General features: G+C 35.2%; 1 protein-coding gene across 2 annotated transcripts in view; it reads left to right on the top strand.

Moving 5' to 3' along the window:
* The window catches only part of POF1B (POF1B actin binding protein), an 85,503-nt gene that overhangs the window by 25,639 nt on the left and 39,821 nt on the right, over positions 1–20,043 (top strand). The window contains exons 4-6 of one of the 2 annotated variants that reach the window (XM_065915619.1): positions 94–174; positions 8,978–9,079; positions 14,033–14,215. In XM_065915619.1, coding sequence (XP_065771691.1) covers positions 94–174; positions 8,978–9,079; positions 14,033–14,215 — 366 coding nt within the window. The remainder of the gene's footprint in view (positions 1–93; positions 175–8,977; positions 9,080–14,032; positions 14,216–20,043) is intronic. The other variant, XM_065915620.1, reaches the window with a different exon arrangement.

Raw genomic sequence — 20,043 nt, 5'->3', positions numbered from 1 at the left:
CTTTCACTCTGAAAATTGCTCTCTATTATTATTCATGACTCCAAGGTCACTAAATAACTCTGATTATATGCAGCTTTTATCTTTTCTTCACAGGAACTCCATTCTCCAACAGTCAAAGTTACTACATATCCTCAAACTACTATAAGACGATACATAGTGCAAAATCCTGAACAGGTAAGCTATATCATGCAAACTCTTATCCCAACCTATAATTCCTCAGAAGTTGATAACTTAAACAAGAAGGGTGAGTTAGTTACTAGATTCCTAAAATCAGATTGTTGGACTTTCTTTCAGTTATAAAGTTAATTTCTAATTATTATTATAAAAAATTCATCATTAGTTCCAGACAACCATTTGCCTCACAGATGCAACAGTTCCAAGTAGCATGGAAATTCTTGGATTATAAAGTTTTCTGCTTCTATATCATCATTCTTGTGCTACTAAGGGTTTTTGTGCACTTTGAACCAAAGTAAAAAGGGACAAAGTGGTTCACAGGCTTCATATAAAACTATCACCGGTTGCATCAGGGGGGTTGCAATATTTAGTCTAATTAGATTTGCCATTGAGATATTTGCTAGGAAGAAGAGAATGAAAATTCAAAAGTTCAAAAATACCTCCATGCGTTTGAGTTCTATGGTATATGAAATTTTGTGCCTGGCAATGAGGTCTTCTGAAAATTACACTATTATATTTTCTATAAAGATATATAACCTTATATTATATAAGCTAGGATATTATTTTCAGTCTCATTTTGAGGAGAAAATTAAGAAAAAAATTTTCCCCACAGTAATAAGCCTTGCTCAACACACACACAGCCTTAATTTAGCTGCAACAGGAAACTCTACTATAGGTTTATAAGGACATAAGGTTCACATTTGAAACAGAGTGCCCCAGATAATGCTGTAGGAATTTTTTGCTTTTCTCTTTATTTCCCCACTACTGCAGGAAATAATTTTTTCACAAAATAAAACTGATCATTTGCTTCAGCTGTGGAAAGCAAGGGGTTAAATCAAGGTAATATAGTTGGTACTAGTCTAGTTGGGTGGGGAGGATGTACTATTTTTCTGCTTGTTTCTATCTTCTCTCTTCTTTATTCATTTAACAATCATCTTCTCACGTCTCTTTAGCTAGAGAGGCTGTTAGTTGTGCACGTGTGCTTGTGTGAGTCTACCAGCATACAGGCTTTGGAGGGGGTGACTGTTTTGGATATTTGCTTGAGTTTTCAAATATCTATGTGAATATCAAGAAAGAATGTGATTACAGTAAAGCATCTGCTTTCTCGTTCTGCAGAATCAAGTGTTTAAGCAATAAATCTGAAAACTATGTGTGGGGAAAGGGAGACATCAGGAGGGCCTGGGTGATAAGACTGTGCCTCTTTCTACAACTTGGCCAGTCACTTTATGCTTTCCTCTTTTTCTCTCACTCTGTTTTCCTTTCACAAACAAACTGGGGAATATGTATACTTGGATGCATATTACACTTGATATCCCTGGCTCTCAAAGAATTAGTTCTAGATAGCACTTTTTTTTTCATGAAAATTGTGTTTGCCTAAAACATAGCCACAGAGTGGTTTTAAATATTGAATCATTTGAATTCCAACCCTCTTTGCCAGCGATTCTTATGTGACTCTGAATGCATTCTTGTTCTTTAGTTAATGAATTAATATTTATTGGCTATACATTCCATGCTCTGCAATTTACATATCTTATCCCATTTGGTCATAAAAAAGTGAGAAAACAGAAGCAGAGAGGTTGACAGTTATTCAGTGAATTTTTATCAATTGCCTAGTATGTACCAACAATTGCCCCAAGCCCTGGAGATAGAGCAGTAAACAAAACAAGGTCTCGACCTTCTTGGAACTAAAGTTCTTAACTGGCCCCAAACCATTGGTTAGAAAACAGCAGAGTTGCAACTGAAATTGAACAATGCAGATGAAGGAAAGAAACATTTGCAAAATAAAGACCATTGATGATGTAAGTGAATTGAGATTCAGAGACCCACCCATGTACCATCTCCCTCCCCCATCCTCCCCAGCTACAGTGTAATCAAAAAAGAAAAAAAAAAAAAAAGCAGAGAAATTCGAAAAATATATGCAAGTGCATATTTGTAACAGGAAGCCTGCCTCATTATAGTTGTGTTCAACTGTAAAGAAGTAAATAGTTGCTCAGGGAGAAGATCCAGCAGCAGGTTAAAGAAAAATGATCATTTTAGCTTTAACATTTTAAGCTTTTAACTCTTTTCATTACTGAGAGATAAAATAAATTTTAATCCCCACAATTTGCAAGCAAAAATAATCTAACTGGTTTTGCAGAGCAGCTTGAAAATCCTGTCTAGATATATTTTATTTATCTAAGTGTATGCTTTTTTGTTTGTTCTTTTAAATTCCCTCAGAAGAAGATTCTGGCTTAATTACAATATTTATAATGATCTGAGCCTCTTAAATGGCAACTTCATTCTCTTTCACCTTCCAGTTTGTCTAATCTTTACTTCTCCCTGTAATTAAACTGATATCAATCGCTTGTCTCATGATTTCCTTTTAATTCTGTTCAGCCTTTTTATTCTTGATTGTACCTGATCTTTCTTATTTGCCATTTCTTGTCATTTTAGTCAAGTGATTTATCCATTCTGGTATATAACATGACTCAGAAATGGGGAAATATGTTTGTTCCATCAGTAGATAGAATCCAATTGATGTTAATCAATTTAATTAATTTTCCACTTGCAGAGCTCCTACTGTGGGAAAGGTTTATACAGACCTCAAATTGGAAAATACAAGGAAATAAAACATGGTTCCTGAAGCAAAGGAGCTTACATTTCCTCTCAGAAAGGGATTAAGATATGTCTATATACAACTTCATAAAATATATGGTGGGGTGTATGACAGATTCCATGAGAGAAATACAAATGATGTCTTATTGAAGTTCAGAGGTTGGAGGTAATATTTGGGGGGAATCAGAGAAGGATTTATTCTGGTATTTAAGGAATTATTACAATTAACATTATTATTGGTATCATTTTACTAGTATGGAAACAAAAGCTTAAGTAAATGTGACTTGCTTAGGTCTTCTGACTAAATATCTCTATCTTTTCTGATAGTTATCCTCAGGGTAGTTTTGACAAATTTTGATAACTGATATTGGATTTGGGATTAAAAGAAGAAAGTCAAATATGACAAGTTTTTCAGTTTGAGACACTGGGAACATCGTAGCCCAACTAAAAAGTAAGAAGTAGGGGAGAGGAGAAGCTGGTTTGGAAAAGGAGGAGATTGTCAGCTCTGTTTGGACCAGTAGCATTTGAGGTGCATGCCAGGGAAGATGCCCACCAGGCAGTTAAAAAGTGACTTGAGACAGGTCACATTTGTGATAGAGACATAGGAGTTATTCCTCTTAAAGTTATCTTCATAGCCATGGGAATGAGTGAGATCGCTGAGTGGTAATAGAAAGGGTTGAGGTCAGAACCTAAAACGTCTACTCTAAAGGGACAGAAGGAAGGAGCCACTTTCACAGGCAGAGAAGCTGTCAGAGGAATGTGAACACTGAATTATTGAAGCAAATAGAGTAAAGGGGTGGTCAACCATCTCAAATGACCAAAGGACCGAGTAGTTGAGGTTTGAAAATAGAGTTTTCAAACATCAATGTTTGAGAGAGCAGTTTTGGTATATATATGGAAGCAAAGTCCAGATGCAAAACATTAATGGATGACTAAATCCGGAAATGGAGATAATAAGTGAGGTTACTTTCCTAAAAAGGATATTGGCCAAAGGAAGAGAGACAGGATGTTAGCCAAAGGAGTAAATAGAATCTTGGAGACCCAAGAGATTTATAGACAGAAAGAAATAACTAATAGGAAGGAAAAGTAAAGATGCAACAGAGAAAGGGAAGAAAGGTGATACAATTCTGGAAGAGTCAAGAGTGGATAGGATTCCAGGTACAGATAGAGAAGTGACTTCCAGATAAAAGAGGCATATGTTATTATATAATGAGTAGAAGGAGCAGAAACTTAGATTTTGGAGTGGGGCAGAAAATGGAGTAATTTCACTGGATATGTTGCAGGAAGGGGGACTCCTTCCAGGGCCCGAAACTGGGCTCTTGTCTAACACTTGGAAATAAATTGTCTGAGGAGACACATGTGCTGACAAAGCAAGAGATTTTATTGGAAAAGGGCACCCAGGTGGAGAGCAGGAGAACCCAGGAGAACAGCTCTGCCATGTGATTCACAGTTTCGGGTTTTATGGTGATAGGATTAGTTTCCTGGTTGCTTTAGCCCATCATTCTAACTCAGAGTCCTTCCTGATGGTGCAGCTAAGATGGATGCCAGTGAGAAGGATTCTGGGAGCTGGTCAGACACGTGTTGTCTCCTATTGATCTTTCCCAAACTCTTTCAGTTGGTGGTGGCTTATTAGTTACATATTCCTTACCAGGATCTCCTGTCGTAAAACAGCTCGTGCAAATGGTTACTATGGTGCCTGGCCAGGGTGGGCATTTCCAGTCAGTGTGCTTCGCCTAACAGATAGATTGTCTTGGTTTTCTCAGCGAGTATAAGGAGAATGAAGGAATATGAACATGGGGCACTAACGAAAAGAGAATGATTTGTAACCATAGTTACAGAGAACTTAGTGAATACAAGTATGACCATGAATGTTGGAGAGCCTTTTAAAATTGGGTAACTTTGTACTGAGCCACATCAGCAAATCTTTTTTTTTAAATGTTCTCCAGCAAGGTTTCATGGCCTGGGAACAGTAAAGTAGATGCTGGAGATTATGTACTTTGTTAGATGTGAGAACTATTCTCAGAGGTTCTAAAAGTAACAATTAAATTATAAGATCAGCCATCTTTGAAAACACCTGTTAATTTTTCAGGTGGATTTGGCACCAATTCAAATGTACAGGTAGGAAAAAAAAATAAGCTGCTAAAATAGTAAAACTATTAGCTCATCTGTTAGAAATCCAAGACTTTTGATTAATTTTGCTGACCTGTCTTATGCAAAGTGATTTTTTCATATTAATATTTGTTTTTTCTGATAGATTGGGACTTCCCAGGTGGCTCAGTGGTAAAGAATCTATCTGCCTGCCAATGCAGGAGCCACAGGAGACGCAGATTAGATCCCTGGGTCAGGAAGATTCCCTGGAGGAGGAAATGGCAACCACTCCAGTATCACTGCCGGGATAAATCCCATGGTCAGAGGAGACTGGCAGGCTACAGTCCATGGGATCACAGACTGATTGATTTGGCGAAAATATAGTTTCGTAAATTTAGAAGTTTTTCTTTCAGTAGGTCCTTTAAAATAAGTCCAACTCACAGTTTAGGGAGACTCAACACTGCTAGCACCCAAGTCATTTTTCTTCTTAAAAAATAATAATGGCTCAGCTTTCAGAGTAAATTTTAGTTCACAGAGAAGAAAATTTATACTTTTGCTAAATTTTCCCCCTTTTAGAAGATGCTTATATCCTTAAGATAGAAGTTCATATCATCCCGTTTCATCTAATCATCTGTTCATTCACTATAGGGTATTCAAGATGGATAAAGTCCCTACTCTCAACAAGCTTGCTTTTGTATATTTTTAAACTTGATATCCTAGAAAAGATCTATCAAGATTCTCATAAATTATTTTAAAATTCAGTATTTTAAATATTACTGTATTAATCAAAACCAATGCTATTTGTACTGTGCAATGACAGATTAAAGGTAATTTAGCATACATGATTTTGTTTAGCATAAAGTACCCTGCATTACTATCCCTATGAAAAAGGGACTGAGCCTCAGAGAAGGTAACTGACTTACCTAAGTTTCCACAGCATATAGGTAATAGAGGCAGAACTGAATACATGTTTTGTTAGTCCAGAATTTTTTCTATTATACTTTGAAAGTGACAGTGTGAAAGTGTTAGCCACTTAGTCACGTCCAACTCTTTGCAAAAAGAGCCTGCCAGGCTTCTCTGTCCATGGAAATCTCCAGGCAAAAATACTGGAGTGGATTGTCATTCCCTTCTCCAGGGGATCTTCCCAACCCAGGGATTGAACCCAGGTCTCCTGCATTGTAGGCAAATTCTTTACCATCTGAGCTACCAGGGATATTGTCACTAATTTTAGTAATCAAATCCAATAGATTTGTAGTAGTTCAAATCCAAGCTACTTTGTAATTCTTACCTGTTGACCTCCCTGAAGCATTTATACTTTCACTCACCTTATTGTTTCTTGAAAATTTCTCTTGTTTTGACTATATGGCATTTTTCACTTATGATTCTCATACTCCTGAAGATTTGTCTAGTTCTTTCCTTGATATTCTTTTGCCTTCTCAGCAACTGCATGGTTTTAACCACCACTTCTATGCATATGATTCTGAAATCTAGAACAGTAGTCATGAAATCCCCACCCAGTTTCAGATGTGTGTTTTCAACTGTGTGCTGTAAAAAAGTCTTTTCACTAGTTATTTGCAGTAAGTTAATGTGTGTTTGGGCTTCCCCTGTGGCTCAGAGGTAAAGAATTTGCCTACAATGCAGGAAACACAGGTTTGATCCCTGAGTTGGAAAGATCCCCTGGAAGAGGGCATGCATGGCAACCCACTCCAGTATTCTTACCTGGAGAATTAGACACGACTGAAGTGGCTTAGCAGGCACGCACGTATGAGGATACAAACGTGAATCAGACCTAGATTCTTACCTGGGGCACATAAAACTCCATGTGTCTCCACTTTTACTGGTGTCTTTGTTTTTGTTTTTGTTTTTGTTTTTTTTTGAGACTGTTGGCCATATAGTAGATTCCTCAGGTTCAAGATCTCAGAGTCATCGTTGAAAAGTACTGTACTTAATTATGTAGGATAATTTTCTAACTGGTTTCCTTACCTGTATTTTTTCCATTTACCAATTACTCTTTCTAAAGTGGGCTTATGTTCAAATCACAGCCCTGTTTAAAAGCATTCAAAGGTATCTCACTGTTTGCAGAACCGTGCTCCATCTGCCAAGTATATCCCCTACATACAAATTTACACTTTTCAAAGCTTGGTGTCTTGACTTACTTTATTGTCTTCATTTCAAATACCAATTTCTTTCATCTCCTTATATTCAAAGCTCACCTAAACAATCTCTCAAATTCTACCTGACCCAAGTAGCCACCCTGAACACTACCAGATGCAACTTGATTTTTCTTCTCCTGAATTCCATCCCATATTATTTCTCTGTGCTTTTTATTGTCACTTGTCTCTTTTTATCTTGTATTATAAATATTTGTGTTCACATATTATCTAGACCAGGGATTAGCAAACTTTTCCTATAAAAGGCCGTATAGTATGTATTCCAGGCTTTGTTGCCCATATAGGGTCTTGGTCTTCTTTCTTTTTATTCATAGTTGTTTAAAATAGAAATACCATTTTTAGCTTACATGTATGCATTCTAAGTTGCTTCTGTTGTGTCTGACTCTTTGCACCTCCATGGACTGTAGCCTGCCAGGCTCCATGGGAATCTCTAGGCAAGAATGATGGAGTGGGTTGTCATTTTCTTCTCCAGGGGATATCCCCAACCCAGAGATCAAATCTGGGTCTCCTGCATTTCAGGCAGATTCTTTACCATCTGAGCCACCAGGGAAGCCCATTACAAATACAGGCTGCTGGCTATAGTTTGAACCCTGATCAATATTCAATGCTTCTAGTAATAATCTAACTTTGAGTCATTCCTTAGAATACTTAGAAAAGTATATTGTGCATAGTAAGCTCTGAAACATGTATTACATGAATGTAGACATGTGTTATGTGTATTACCAAAGAGGAATTTTTTATTTTTACAAAAACAAACACAAAATAGTTCCTAGGGGAATTTAAAAAAAATATCCATTTTTAGATTTAATAATTCATTTTAGCCAAAATGAATCACTTATATGTTTGTTTTACCAAAGTATCTCAGAAACATTTAGTTAGAGCTCTCTTTATTCAAACTTGAATACAAGAAATATATATTTTGGGTTCAAGAGTACCTTGCCTTCTCAACAACCAGAACAACCAGTTTTTTAGTTCAATTGTTATAAAAAATTTTTTAAATAGCCGACTACAAAAATGCTATCATATTTTGTTGATTTTGAAATGGTCCTAAACACATTAACTGGTAATAGGTTTAGCCAATCCCCTTCTATACTGTTCCTCTGTATTACAAAAAAAAAAAAAAGAATGCAATTTTTGGTTTGTAACAAAATAACCCCCCCCATATAAGTGAAAAGTCATGAAAACCCAAAAGAAAAGAGAGGAGTACAGTACACATTACAATTATTTTGGACTCCTGGTCTGATTCTTATTAGCCCTTCCCTGGTTTCTTTCAGATCTTGGACATGTCACCAGCCTTTATTTCATTGCCTGACATATTGTAATCATAAGAAAGAATTATACACTACACTTCATTTCAAAGGGACCTAGGTTGAATTCCAAAAAGAATCTTTAATATAGGCTCAGTGGTGCCAAATTATGTTTATTTTGCATTTCCCCAATGATAGTTTCACATTGAAAGAAACTTTCCAGTAAACCCAGTTTAGATGTGGTTGACCTCATGCCTGTCTACCTCTATAGGAAACATTATATTTTGCCTTAGGAACAGAAAAAAATCTTTCCCACCCCTTTCCAATTTCCCCCAAACACTGTTAGGCCTAGTAAAATGTAGTGGGAGATACAGATTAGTTTGTTTGAATAATATATTTATTCAAATATATTAGAATATATATTGAATATATTCAAATATTTGAATATATTCAATATGTATTCAAATATTTGAATACATATTGAATATATATACATATTTCTATATATTAAAATATATAGAAAATATATTATTTTTATTATTGCATCCTTATATTTCTCAGAACCTTATTGGGATGTCATTTCCTTTTCTCCTAACATCTGCCACTACCTCGGTGTTTATTGGAGAATGCATATTTGCTTAAGTTCAGTTTCCTCCAAAAAGCTAATTGCATAGCAAAATGCAACTTTTACTGTCTTTGTAGGAACCTCTGTCGCCATTCCTAAGAGGAGACCATTTCTTTCCAGGAAATAATGTTATTTATGAAAAAACCATAAGAAAAGTAGAGAAGCTAAATATGGATCAGGTATGTAAAATTTGTTTTAAGGTTTATTTTATAAGTGTATACTTTTGAATTATAGATATTTTAATAGAGTTAAATGACATTCAATTTTCAAGTGCCAGGTGAGACCACTATGAGTCATAATAATACTTTTTTATATTTACAGCCCTTCCTATCATCCTTGACAATTTTATTTCCATTTCTTCATTTGAAGTATTGTTGTACCCATTTTACTGAAAGAGAAACTGAAATGAAGACATGCTCAGTCATGGAGAAAATTAATGATAGAATCTGAACTTAATATAGATATCTCAGTGTTTTGTACATTTCTTTTAAGCTAGGCTCACAAAAATAATAATTTAAAACATTGTAATTTTTTCTTCATTAATATTAAATGAATTTCTAAATTAACACTATGAACAGATGGGCAAAATACTGTATGCTGTAAAAGATCTAGAAAATGAAAACTTGAAGTCAGGTTTTTGAAATCCCATTAAGCTTAACTGAGACCAAGTACAGAGTACAAAACTACAGCAGGGTGATGGTGATTCCGTGGCATTTAGAACTCCACCCTCTTCGTGTCCTTCCATCCTTCAAACAGAGTTGTTACTGAAACCAATAGATGTTTCACATTGACCTGCTCAATGGGTACAAGCATGCTCAAGCCAGACAAAACCTGGGATTTATCTCTTGAACTAGGTTAGTGCAATAGCTTCTTAGGCCTTCGGTAGCAAAGTACTACAATCTGAGTGACTTGAAACAACAGAAATTTATTGTCTCACAGTTTTGGAGGCCAAAACTATGAAACAACCATATTGGAAGGGCCATGCCTCCTTTAAAACCTCTATGGAAGGAACTCTTCACTTCCTATCTCCTAGTTTTTGGTGGTCTCAGGCTTGTAAATGCATAATTTTAATTCTCCATTTTCACATAGCATCTTCCCTGTGTGTCTTCATGTGGTCTTGCCTCTGTGCATGTTTGTCTCTGTGTTCAAATTTACCCTTTTCATGAGGACACCAGTCATGCTTGGTTAGGACTTATTCTAATAACCTCATTTTAACTTGATTACCTCTGTAAAGACTCTGTTTCCAAGTAAGTTCACATTCTGAAGTACTGGGAGCACATAAATGATTAAGTTAGGACTTAAACGATTTTTTGGGGGAGGCAAACAATTCAACCCATAACAGGTAGTTAAATATTATCAAACGAATTTTGATCACAAAATCATTTTTTTCTCATATATAAATGAAACATTAAAACATACTAAATTCTCCTTTTTCATTTTTCTTGACATGAGAACATATCTTGTTTTTAGTAGCATTTATGGGCAGCTGTTACCCAATTCATTGGAACTAATATATTATTTACTCATTTGATACCCAGTAATAATGAAATAGAGTAAGCTCTCAGAATCATAAACATCCAAATCTTTAAGATCCTGGTCTGTGTCGATAATTGGATATAGTCTGAAGGATTTAGAATAGTACATATTAAACACATATTTTCCAGTTTCTGTATATTATGATACAAAATAGAAAAATTTCATGAAATGTCAGTTTTTCAAAAGACACTTTCTTTTAAGCTGCTTGGTTATAATATCTGTCTTTTATCTAACTGAACTCCCAAAACAGTAAGACTGACAATTCTAAATAGTAAGGAATTTTTGAGATACATCATTGCACACTGCTTCCAACTTCTTGTTTCAAAGAGAATAAACAGCTTTTCTAAATCTTGGCCCTAGAAAAAATATTGAATATCCTATACATTATTATTGCTACATATCTGGCACAATTAAAGATGTTTTCAGTGAACATTGCTGCTAATTACTATAATAGCAATAGTTAAATTACTATTAACTTGACTATTTACTTTTATATGTCCACTATTCTTATTAATGATTTAAATGATTTGGGAGTTTTGGAACTGCCATAGGAGACTGCCTAAGGTAAAATGAACCATGCATATGAAAATACAACTGCTCTGACCTAGCGTAGTTTCCTCAGTGACAGAAACATAATGGGATGAGCTGGATAAAGCTAGAGTCTGGATGAACCTGCTTAATGCCATCATGAAGTGAAGTGAAAGTCACTCAGTCATGTTCGACTCTTTGCCACCCCATGATCTATACAGTCCATGGAATTCTCCAGGCCAGAATACTGGAGTGGGTAGCCTTTCCCTTCTCTAGGGGATCTTCCCAACCCAGGGATCTAACACAGTTCTCCCACATTGCAGGCAGATTCTTTACCAGCTGAGCCACAAGGGAAGCCCAAAAATACTGGAGTGGGTAGCCTATCCCTTCTCCAGCAGATCTTCCCGAGTCTTCTGCATTGCAGGTGATTCTTTACCAACTGAGCTCTCAGGGAAGCCAATGTCATCATGAGACTAATTAAAAAAAATGTCATCATGAGACTAATTCAAATAAGACTAGCTTTTAGGAGATGGAACCTGTTCAAAAAAGAGGTCTTTATAGTAGAAGGATGGTAAAGTAATGCCAGTGGCAAGATTCAATTTATATGGATCAAACCTGGGTCTCCTGCATTGCAGGCAGATTCTTTACCATCAGAGCCATAAGGGAAGTCTATAAATTGTACTCTGTGTATGTTTTTCTTAAGCAAAGATGAGAAATATATGATAAGGTATATGGTAAATCAGAAATGTTTGAACTTTTGTACATTAAAAACTCAGCATGTGGTATGTTGCAAAAGTATGAGAAATATGAATATCTTGCTTTGGAAAAATAATTTTAGCAGTCAGGTATAAGGACTGAAAACTGAAAACCTGCTAAGACTTCAGTGGTACCAGTTAGTGGTTCACAGGCCAAATAAGTTCAGGAAAATCGCAAGATATCTCAGATGGAGAGACTGTCAGCATTCCATTCAAGAGTCAACTGATAAATTAATAAGGAAAGGTGGTTGAGAAATGGGTTTGGTTTTCTTTATTTTCGTTTCAAAGTTTTTCCTCATCTGTTTTTTAAAGGACACGTTTTTGTTTTGTTTTTTTTTCCCAGGAGGAATTTTATTTCAGTATGTACTAGCTCCTCACTGGGTGAAAGTTTTCTCCAACTATCACCCTGACTTTTCCTAATCTAGTGTATGAAGGTATTTTGTAACATAAAAGAACAAAATGTTCATACCAAAAATTTGTACAAAGGCTAGATAATACAGTCAGACATCTAAACTGTAGAGATCTTACTTAGTGCTAGTATATTTGTAAAGAAGATTCTATTTGAAAACAGCTTGGAGAAAATGATTCTATGAACTGATTCTGTGACCTTTATTTATATGTTTAACAAGGCAGTTCCTACTTGTAAAATGTGTTTCTTAATACATACTTTTTTCCAAAATATTTTTATATACATGAAAATGTATTTGTATACATGATAAAAATTTCAAAGCATAAAAATGTAAAAGGTACAAAAAGAGTGCAAAAAGAGAAAATATATAGAGTGCAAAAAATCTTCTCTGTCCTGTTCCTTTTTTCCCTTAGTTCCTCTTCCCAGAAGTAGTCATTCTTAAAGTGTTTTTGCATGTATTTAAAAGCAGTTGTATATGTTTGTAAGTATACATGTATGTACATTAAAAATATTATACACAAGGAGTATACTATATTAATTCTTATGCATCTTGTTTCTTCAATTAATACAGTTTAAAAATTGTTTCATATAAAAATTTTAAAATTTGAAATGCCTTGCTTCATTAACATAGGTCACCTTTCCACAGTCAAAAGGAAATAGAGCATTGAATTTATACTTTCAAAGTTAATTGTATGTGCATGAATGTAGCATTATGATTCAAGCAGAGTATTTTTTCTTTGGGTGAAAGTTTTTTGAAAACTGGATTTCAAGTATCTGTTTCCAAAATAGAATAGAACAAAATAATATAGAAAATTCAAATATATCTGAAATCTCCAAAACTGAAATAACCAGATATCTTTTCTTATTCTGTACTCAACACTTACCAGAAACAAAATCACAGTAAATAAGCAAACAGATAACAAAGATTTAATTTAAAAACAAGTTCCAAAATACTTTGAAGACAGTGCAAATTCAGTCTAATGGTCTAAACGAACTCTGAGCATGAAGTCATAAGTTCCAGACCCAATTTTGCCATTAATTATATCATCATAAGTAAATTATCCTACCTCTCTGGACCTCATGGTTATTTTTTTTTTTTTTTTGCCTGCAAAATTAATGGGGTGGTTGATGATTAAGTTAATGATGATGATGATGACAATGATAAAATTTTATAATGATAATAGTAAATGTTAATTCCCACGTACTTTATACTTGGCACTTTGCAAGCATTAGTTAATTTACTCCTCACAGCAACCCAATGAGGTACATACTATCTCCCCTTTTACACATGAGGGAACTGAGGCTTATAAAATTGCGTATATGGTTTCTCAAGATCACAGAGTTAATGGTAGAATCAGAGTTAGAATCTCTGTTTTCTGGATCTGAAGTTTCAGTTACTGTTTTCCAATCTTTTTTCTTAATTTATGCTTAGCATAAGTACTTCATTTGCCCCCACTGTGATTCTATTATGCTTCTGACATTGAAAGTCACTACAATATATTATTTTCTAATTTATATCCATCAATATCTTCAATATTATAGTATTATTATGCAATTAGATCCTGAAGTGCCTATTGAATCATCAAAGAAATATCAATTGAAATTAATATTCGTTATAGTTTTAATGTTAAGTGTAACTGGAATATTAACTTAATCAGAACATGCAATTCCCTGACCAACTTAGGTAAGTATTTGGATTGTCACAGTCACCTGATCAAATGAAAATAGAGTTTAGTGCAACATTTTTCCAATGGAATAATTGGAAAACTAATATATCACTTATTAAAACTATAAATCCTAGGGCTTAAATGATCTTATGAAAGAACACTATCAATTTTTTTAATGGATTTTCTTTTATTAATAATTTTTATTCTAAGTATTTTTGTCTTGTTTATGTATTTTAGGAATGCTATCCTCAGGTTCAGTGCCATCATCACATTGTTCAACAGCCCCAGATCATCCACTCTCCACACTGTGAACAATCCCATTCTAGTCAGAAAATCCAAACCATCACAGGAAGTGATTCAGTTTCTACAGACACTGGAATTGAACTGTGCCATGGTGGCTCAACCCATACACATGAGCAGGTAAAATTAATGAACTGATTCCTTGTAAAATTGAAATAATCTCTTAAACCCTTCTCACACTTCTGTATAGACATCCATATTAAATTTTCATCAAAATATTGAGGGGTTATACCATGGGGATTTGTATTTTATTATGGCATTTTTAAAATAAAATTTTCTGTCTCTTCTCAGAACACAAAATAATTCAGGCATATTAGTACATTAAATCTATGAGGGAAGTTAGGAATTGATAAATGAATATCTAATTTCTAGCTGAATGGGCCCAACAGTTGTACAACATGAAATATTTCATTGAGATATGATATTTAAGTGAACAATGAATTAGAATTGATATGCCTAAGATGATTGTAATGGTCACATTTCACAAGTTGGTAACATGTTTTGTTTGCAAATTTGGTATATTAACTCAGGTTATAATAGGCATACATTTTATTGTGTGTTTCATCAACAAGACAGAAACTAAAACTTAGTTGCTAAGAAGAAATCTGTTGGGATGCAATCATCAGTGACTAATTTATGTTCTGAATACTTTGGGACCTTGTAAACATCTGTTATATGGGTGTTAAAGGAAAAAAAGATGGTCTTGAACCTTGGGAAAACTAGCAATAATAACTGGAACTATGGGGAATAAATCATCATTTGTATTTTTTCATATCTTTTCACAGTAAAAAGTAACTTGTTCAACTGACCTCTCTCATAGGCAACTCATAGGCAACTGAAAGACAAAATAAAAAGAATAAGAAAAAATAAAGGACCCTGCCCATATAAGAATATGATTGTTTTATATTAAATATGCATGAGGTTATTTCTAAAGACTGAACCTTTGAGATATGCACTTTGGTAATATTGGTAAAAACAAAAAAAAAAAGAACCAGGAAGGATTTAAAATATTTTTTTTCCAACTGATAAAGCCTAAAATTATCTTTTTCCTGAATATCATATCATGTATGGAAATACCGGCTTTAGAATTACTCTAACATGGTCCAGATGATGTTGAATTTCTTAAATGGGTTAGTAATGACAATTAGAAAGACTTTTTTTTTAGGTTAAATTATTTGAAATTTTCATTTTTGTAGGTCAAAGTTCATCGGTTCAATATGTTACTTTGCTTTGCTTCTGTTTCCTCATCATAAATTCTTCATCCATTTCTTACAGGGTTATTGTAAGAATAAATCATGTCTTATATGTTAGGCACTTAACCATTGTTGAGTGCTGACAGTAAGTACATAACAAATGGTAATTACTAGTTTATAGTAATAATTATTATTTGTAAGCATTAAATCTTCACACCAGGTACTATGAAAAATACAAACATCAGTAAGACATTGCCACATTTCTCTTAGGTGCTTATTGTCTAATAGGGGAAAGTGGCAAACATATAAGGTATACAAAGCAAAGTATGTCTGTTATAAAAGGAACATGCAATGAGCTTTGGGAATAGAAGAAATTAATTTCAGCTGGAAGATGTAGGAAAGCTTTGTTGAGGAGGAAGAGATTGACCTGAGTATTGAAGAGTGAATAGAATTTCCATATGTGGTATGGTGGTGTGTGGCATGGACATTGTAATAACAGGTAGTAGCATGAAAAAAGTCATATATTTCGGAAAGTACATTTTGGGTTTCAGGAATAGTGGTTTGGTTTGTATGACAAAGGAGACATGGGATGAAGAGAACTAGAATGTAAGATTAAAATGATATATTAAGTCCAGATCATGAGGCCATTGCCATGGCACAATCTTAGTTTCTTGACCAAGGATTGAACCTGGGCCTTCAGCTGTGAAAACATGGAATCATAATCACTGGACAACCAGAGAATTTCTGAAGGTTAAGTTTAAAATTTTGAACTTTATTTGGCAGGCAATGGAGAATGATTGAAGTTTATTAAGTAGGAAAATATTGATAGGTATGATTAGATTAATTCTAGAAGCTTTGTGCAAGATAGATTGAAATATTGATTAGTTTTCTTTTCACAGTGATCAGAATGAAGAAGATATCATTATTGCCTTTATTGTTAAGAGAAGAAAACTGAGGTTCACAGAAGTTGTTACTTACAAAGGCTTTGCATAGCTAGCATGTGGTAGAGCCAGGATTCATACATAGTCAGCCTGACTCCAGAGCTTGCTGAGAATTCCTTCTGGAAGTTGAGTCAGCAGTGTGGAGAGTCTTTGGTCAATAATGTAAACATGAGTAGGCCAATGGATTAAGAGTCTGCCACTGGAGAGGCTTTGGTGTTATAACAGAAAGTGGACTAGCTTCAGGGTAGGAAGATCTGAGTTCAAGTCCCAGCTATGTCCTTTTCAAGCTGTGTGTTCTTAATAAATATTAAATCTCTCAGAAATATCCTCATCTGTAAAATTCTGTTAGTAATGTCTACCTCACAGCGTTGATGTAAAGACTAAATGAAAATATGTTTGATGTGCTTCATAAACTATAAAGTCTACAACATGAAAAATACCACAGAGGAGGATTTGCAGAAAGATTATTAAAAGATATTTCAGCAAAGTGTAAAACTTGTTTTTGTTTTTAATTAATGTATCTATTTTAATTGAAGGATAATTGCTTTATGAATTATGATCTTTTGCCATACAAAGTGTAAAACTTAAGCTAAGATAACGACAGTAGGAATGAAGTGAGGGACAATTATCAGAGATGGGAACAATATCACAGGATTAAGCATCTTATCCAAAGGCAATGGTAATGCTATGATATACTTTTATTAGCTTAGTGCAAATAATGATATATTTGACCAAAGCAGACATTGTCTGGTTAGAAAATGGGCAGAGTTAGGTAACTAATATATTACTTTCTATTTTATTATTCATCCTTCAGTTTGAGATTTGGATTTAGCTCTGGTAAAGGCTGGAGGCTTTTTGTATACTTTTTTTTTTTCTGTTTTTTCAGTATTTTATGTGGATAAAGTTGAAGTGCCACTGAAAACAGAATAGCCCTGGGAAGCTTAGAGCTGGTAATCCACCTATGTGGATTATATAGAATTGACTCCATTTCTGGTCAAAGTGAGGATGGGGTAACCTGATTGTGCAGATCCCATGGGCAAAGCAGGGCAGAAAATGAGTTGTCTCACCTAGGCTCTTTGGTGTTTACATGTTAGTCTTTCACATGAGTGGAAGTCTTTGAAGACTAATACAGCAGATGTCAGTTAGGCTTTTCTTTTTTTATACTAAAGGTTGACCCATTTTTAGTTTGTGTTTAGAGTTAAATTGCAATTCAAAGGTCAAGGAACACAGACTTTAAGTACAATTATTTGAGTTTATAAAACCGGATTCTGCTGAGCTGCGTGATCTTAGGTAATTGACTTTAACTGGACTGAACATCAGCTTCCGTATCTATAAACAGGGAGAATCACACTTAACGTGCAGTGTATCTACAATAGAATTAAATGAGATAAAATATGTAAAGTATCCAGCTTAGTGCCGAGCACATAGTAGATACTCAAATGCATGTTTGAATCTTTACTCTTCCCTCCTCAAACTCATGCCTCAAATCCTTCAAAGCATCACAATAGGAAATTGGTTCCTATTGTAATAGTTTTCAGTTCAGTCGTGTCCGACTCTTTGCAACCCCATTGACTGCAGCACGCCAGGCCTCCCTGTCCATCACCAACTCCCGGAGTTTACTCAAACTCATGTCCATTGAGTCGGTGATGCCATCCAAGTATCTCATCTTCTGTCATTCCCTTCTCCTCCCACCTTCAGTCTTTCCCAGCATCAGGGTCTTTTCAAGTGAGTCAGTTCTTTGCATCATGTGGCCATAATACTGGAGCTTCAACTTCAGCATCAGCCCTTCCAATGAATGAATATTCAGGACTGATTTCCTTTAGGATGGATTGGTTGGATCTCTGACTGGCTGTCCAAGGGACTCTCAAGAGTCTTTCCAACATCACAGTTCCAAAGCATCAATTTTTGGCGCTCAGTTTTCTTTATAGTTCAACTCTCACATCCATACATGACTACTGGAAAAGCCATAGTTTTAACTAAATGGACCTTTGTTGGCAAAGTAATGTTTCTGGTTTTTATTATACTGTTTAGGTTGGTCATACCTTTTCTTCCAAGGAGCAAGTGTCTTTTAATTTCATGGCTGCAGTCACTATCTGCAGTGATTTTGGAGCCCAAAAATATAAAGTCTGTCACTGTTTCCATTGTTTCCCCATCTATTTGCCATGACTAAATCCCCTTTTTAAAGTGTCTTCCAATAAGCATTAAAATACTTGTAAAATTCAGGTGTCCAAAAACCTGGCTTCAAAATATTTCAAATAAAACTAATTTTTGTATGTTTTCCATGGTTCTCCTTAGAAACATCATATTTTGGTTTCAAATTCAGGACATCGCTGATCACATTTCCTTTCTTGAGGACATTAAGAATAACGTGCTGAGATCATTTTCCTGCCATTAGCAAGGGACAGATAATTCCACATATGTTAGCGACAGGAAAAAGCTCAGCTGAACTCATTTTAGAAGTTGTCATACAGGTGATGTTTAAGGAAAGACTCAAATAATTATATATATATCGCACACACAACTCTTTTGCACTTGGCTTGAGACTGCCAAGGAAACTTTTAGAGTCATGGGAAAATGTAAAGGGAAGAATCTTGCTCACTTAGATAGTGCTATTGCCAAAGGAAAATTCTCCAACCTCTGATGTCTTTCTTCCATCATTTAAAAATTTAATTTTTGTCAACATCAGGACTGCACAGATTTTAGTGTCAGGTACTTTCTTTTTAATTTATTTTTTAATTGGAGGAAAATTACTTAACAATGTTATGTTGGTTTCTGCCATAATTATATCCTCCCCCTTGAGCCTCCCTCCCCTACTCCCATCCCACCCTTCTAGGCCATCACAGAGACGCCTGGCTGGGCTTCCTGTGTGAAACAGCAACTTCTTACCAGCTATCTGTTTTACACATGGTAGTGTATACATGTGTATGCTACTTTCTCAATTCATCCCACTCTCTCTCCTGGTTCTGACAAGTGTCCAGGAAGCTTGTTACAATATTTATTTAACATAAGTCATTCACTAATGATGGAAATTTAGGACTGCTTAGCTCAATAACGGAGAAGGCAATGACAACCCACTCCAGTACTCTTGCCTGGAAAATCCCATGGACGGAGGACCCTGGTAGGCTGCATTCCAAGGGGTCGCTAAGAGTCGGACACGACTGAGCGACTTCACTTTCACTTTTCACTTTCATGTATTGGAGAAGGAAATGGCAACTCACTCCAGTGTTCTTGCCTGGAGAATCCCAGGGATGGGGGAGCCTGGTGAGCTGCCATCTATGGGATCGCGCAGAGTCAGACACGACTGAAGCGACTTAGCAGCAGCAACAGCAGCAGCTCAATAAACTCAGAAGTTCTACCTGTTCCCTCACTCAGTTACATGTGGTTCCAGTCCTTCTCCACCTTTATTGCCTTCTTCATCTCATTATTGAAAATGAGCGTCTTTTGGGCAAAATTCTCTTCACTGCTATCCTTTCCCCAAATCTAACTGGTGTCTGTTTTGGACTCATTTTTTTCTCCAACACCACCCTTGTCTGTCTCCTGTTACCTCTTGCTTTTGTGCCCTTTTGAACTCTTGTTCTGTGACAAACAAAGATTGTTACTTTTTTACTCTTAAAAATGTTATTTTACTCTTAAAAATAGTTTTTTTTTAGTTTTTATCAAAGCAATGCATATAGATAGCTTAAAAGTTCAAAGAGTATTAAATGGCATAAAACAAACAGCAAATTTCCTATCCCAACACTTTCCATGCCTGCCTGATCCCCAGAGAACTATTTGCAACTCTTAGCTTTTTTTCTTCTGGTGTTTACCTTCATAT

The sequence above is a fragment of the Muntiacus reevesi genome, chromosome X (genome assembly GCF_963930625.1).
Source record: "Muntiacus reevesi chromosome X, mMunRee1.1, whole genome shotgun sequence".
NCBI lineage: Eukaryota > Metazoa > Chordata > Mammalia > Artiodactyla > Cervidae > Muntiacus > Muntiacus reevesi.
This window is presented reverse-complemented; position numbering and strand designations above follow the sequence as displayed.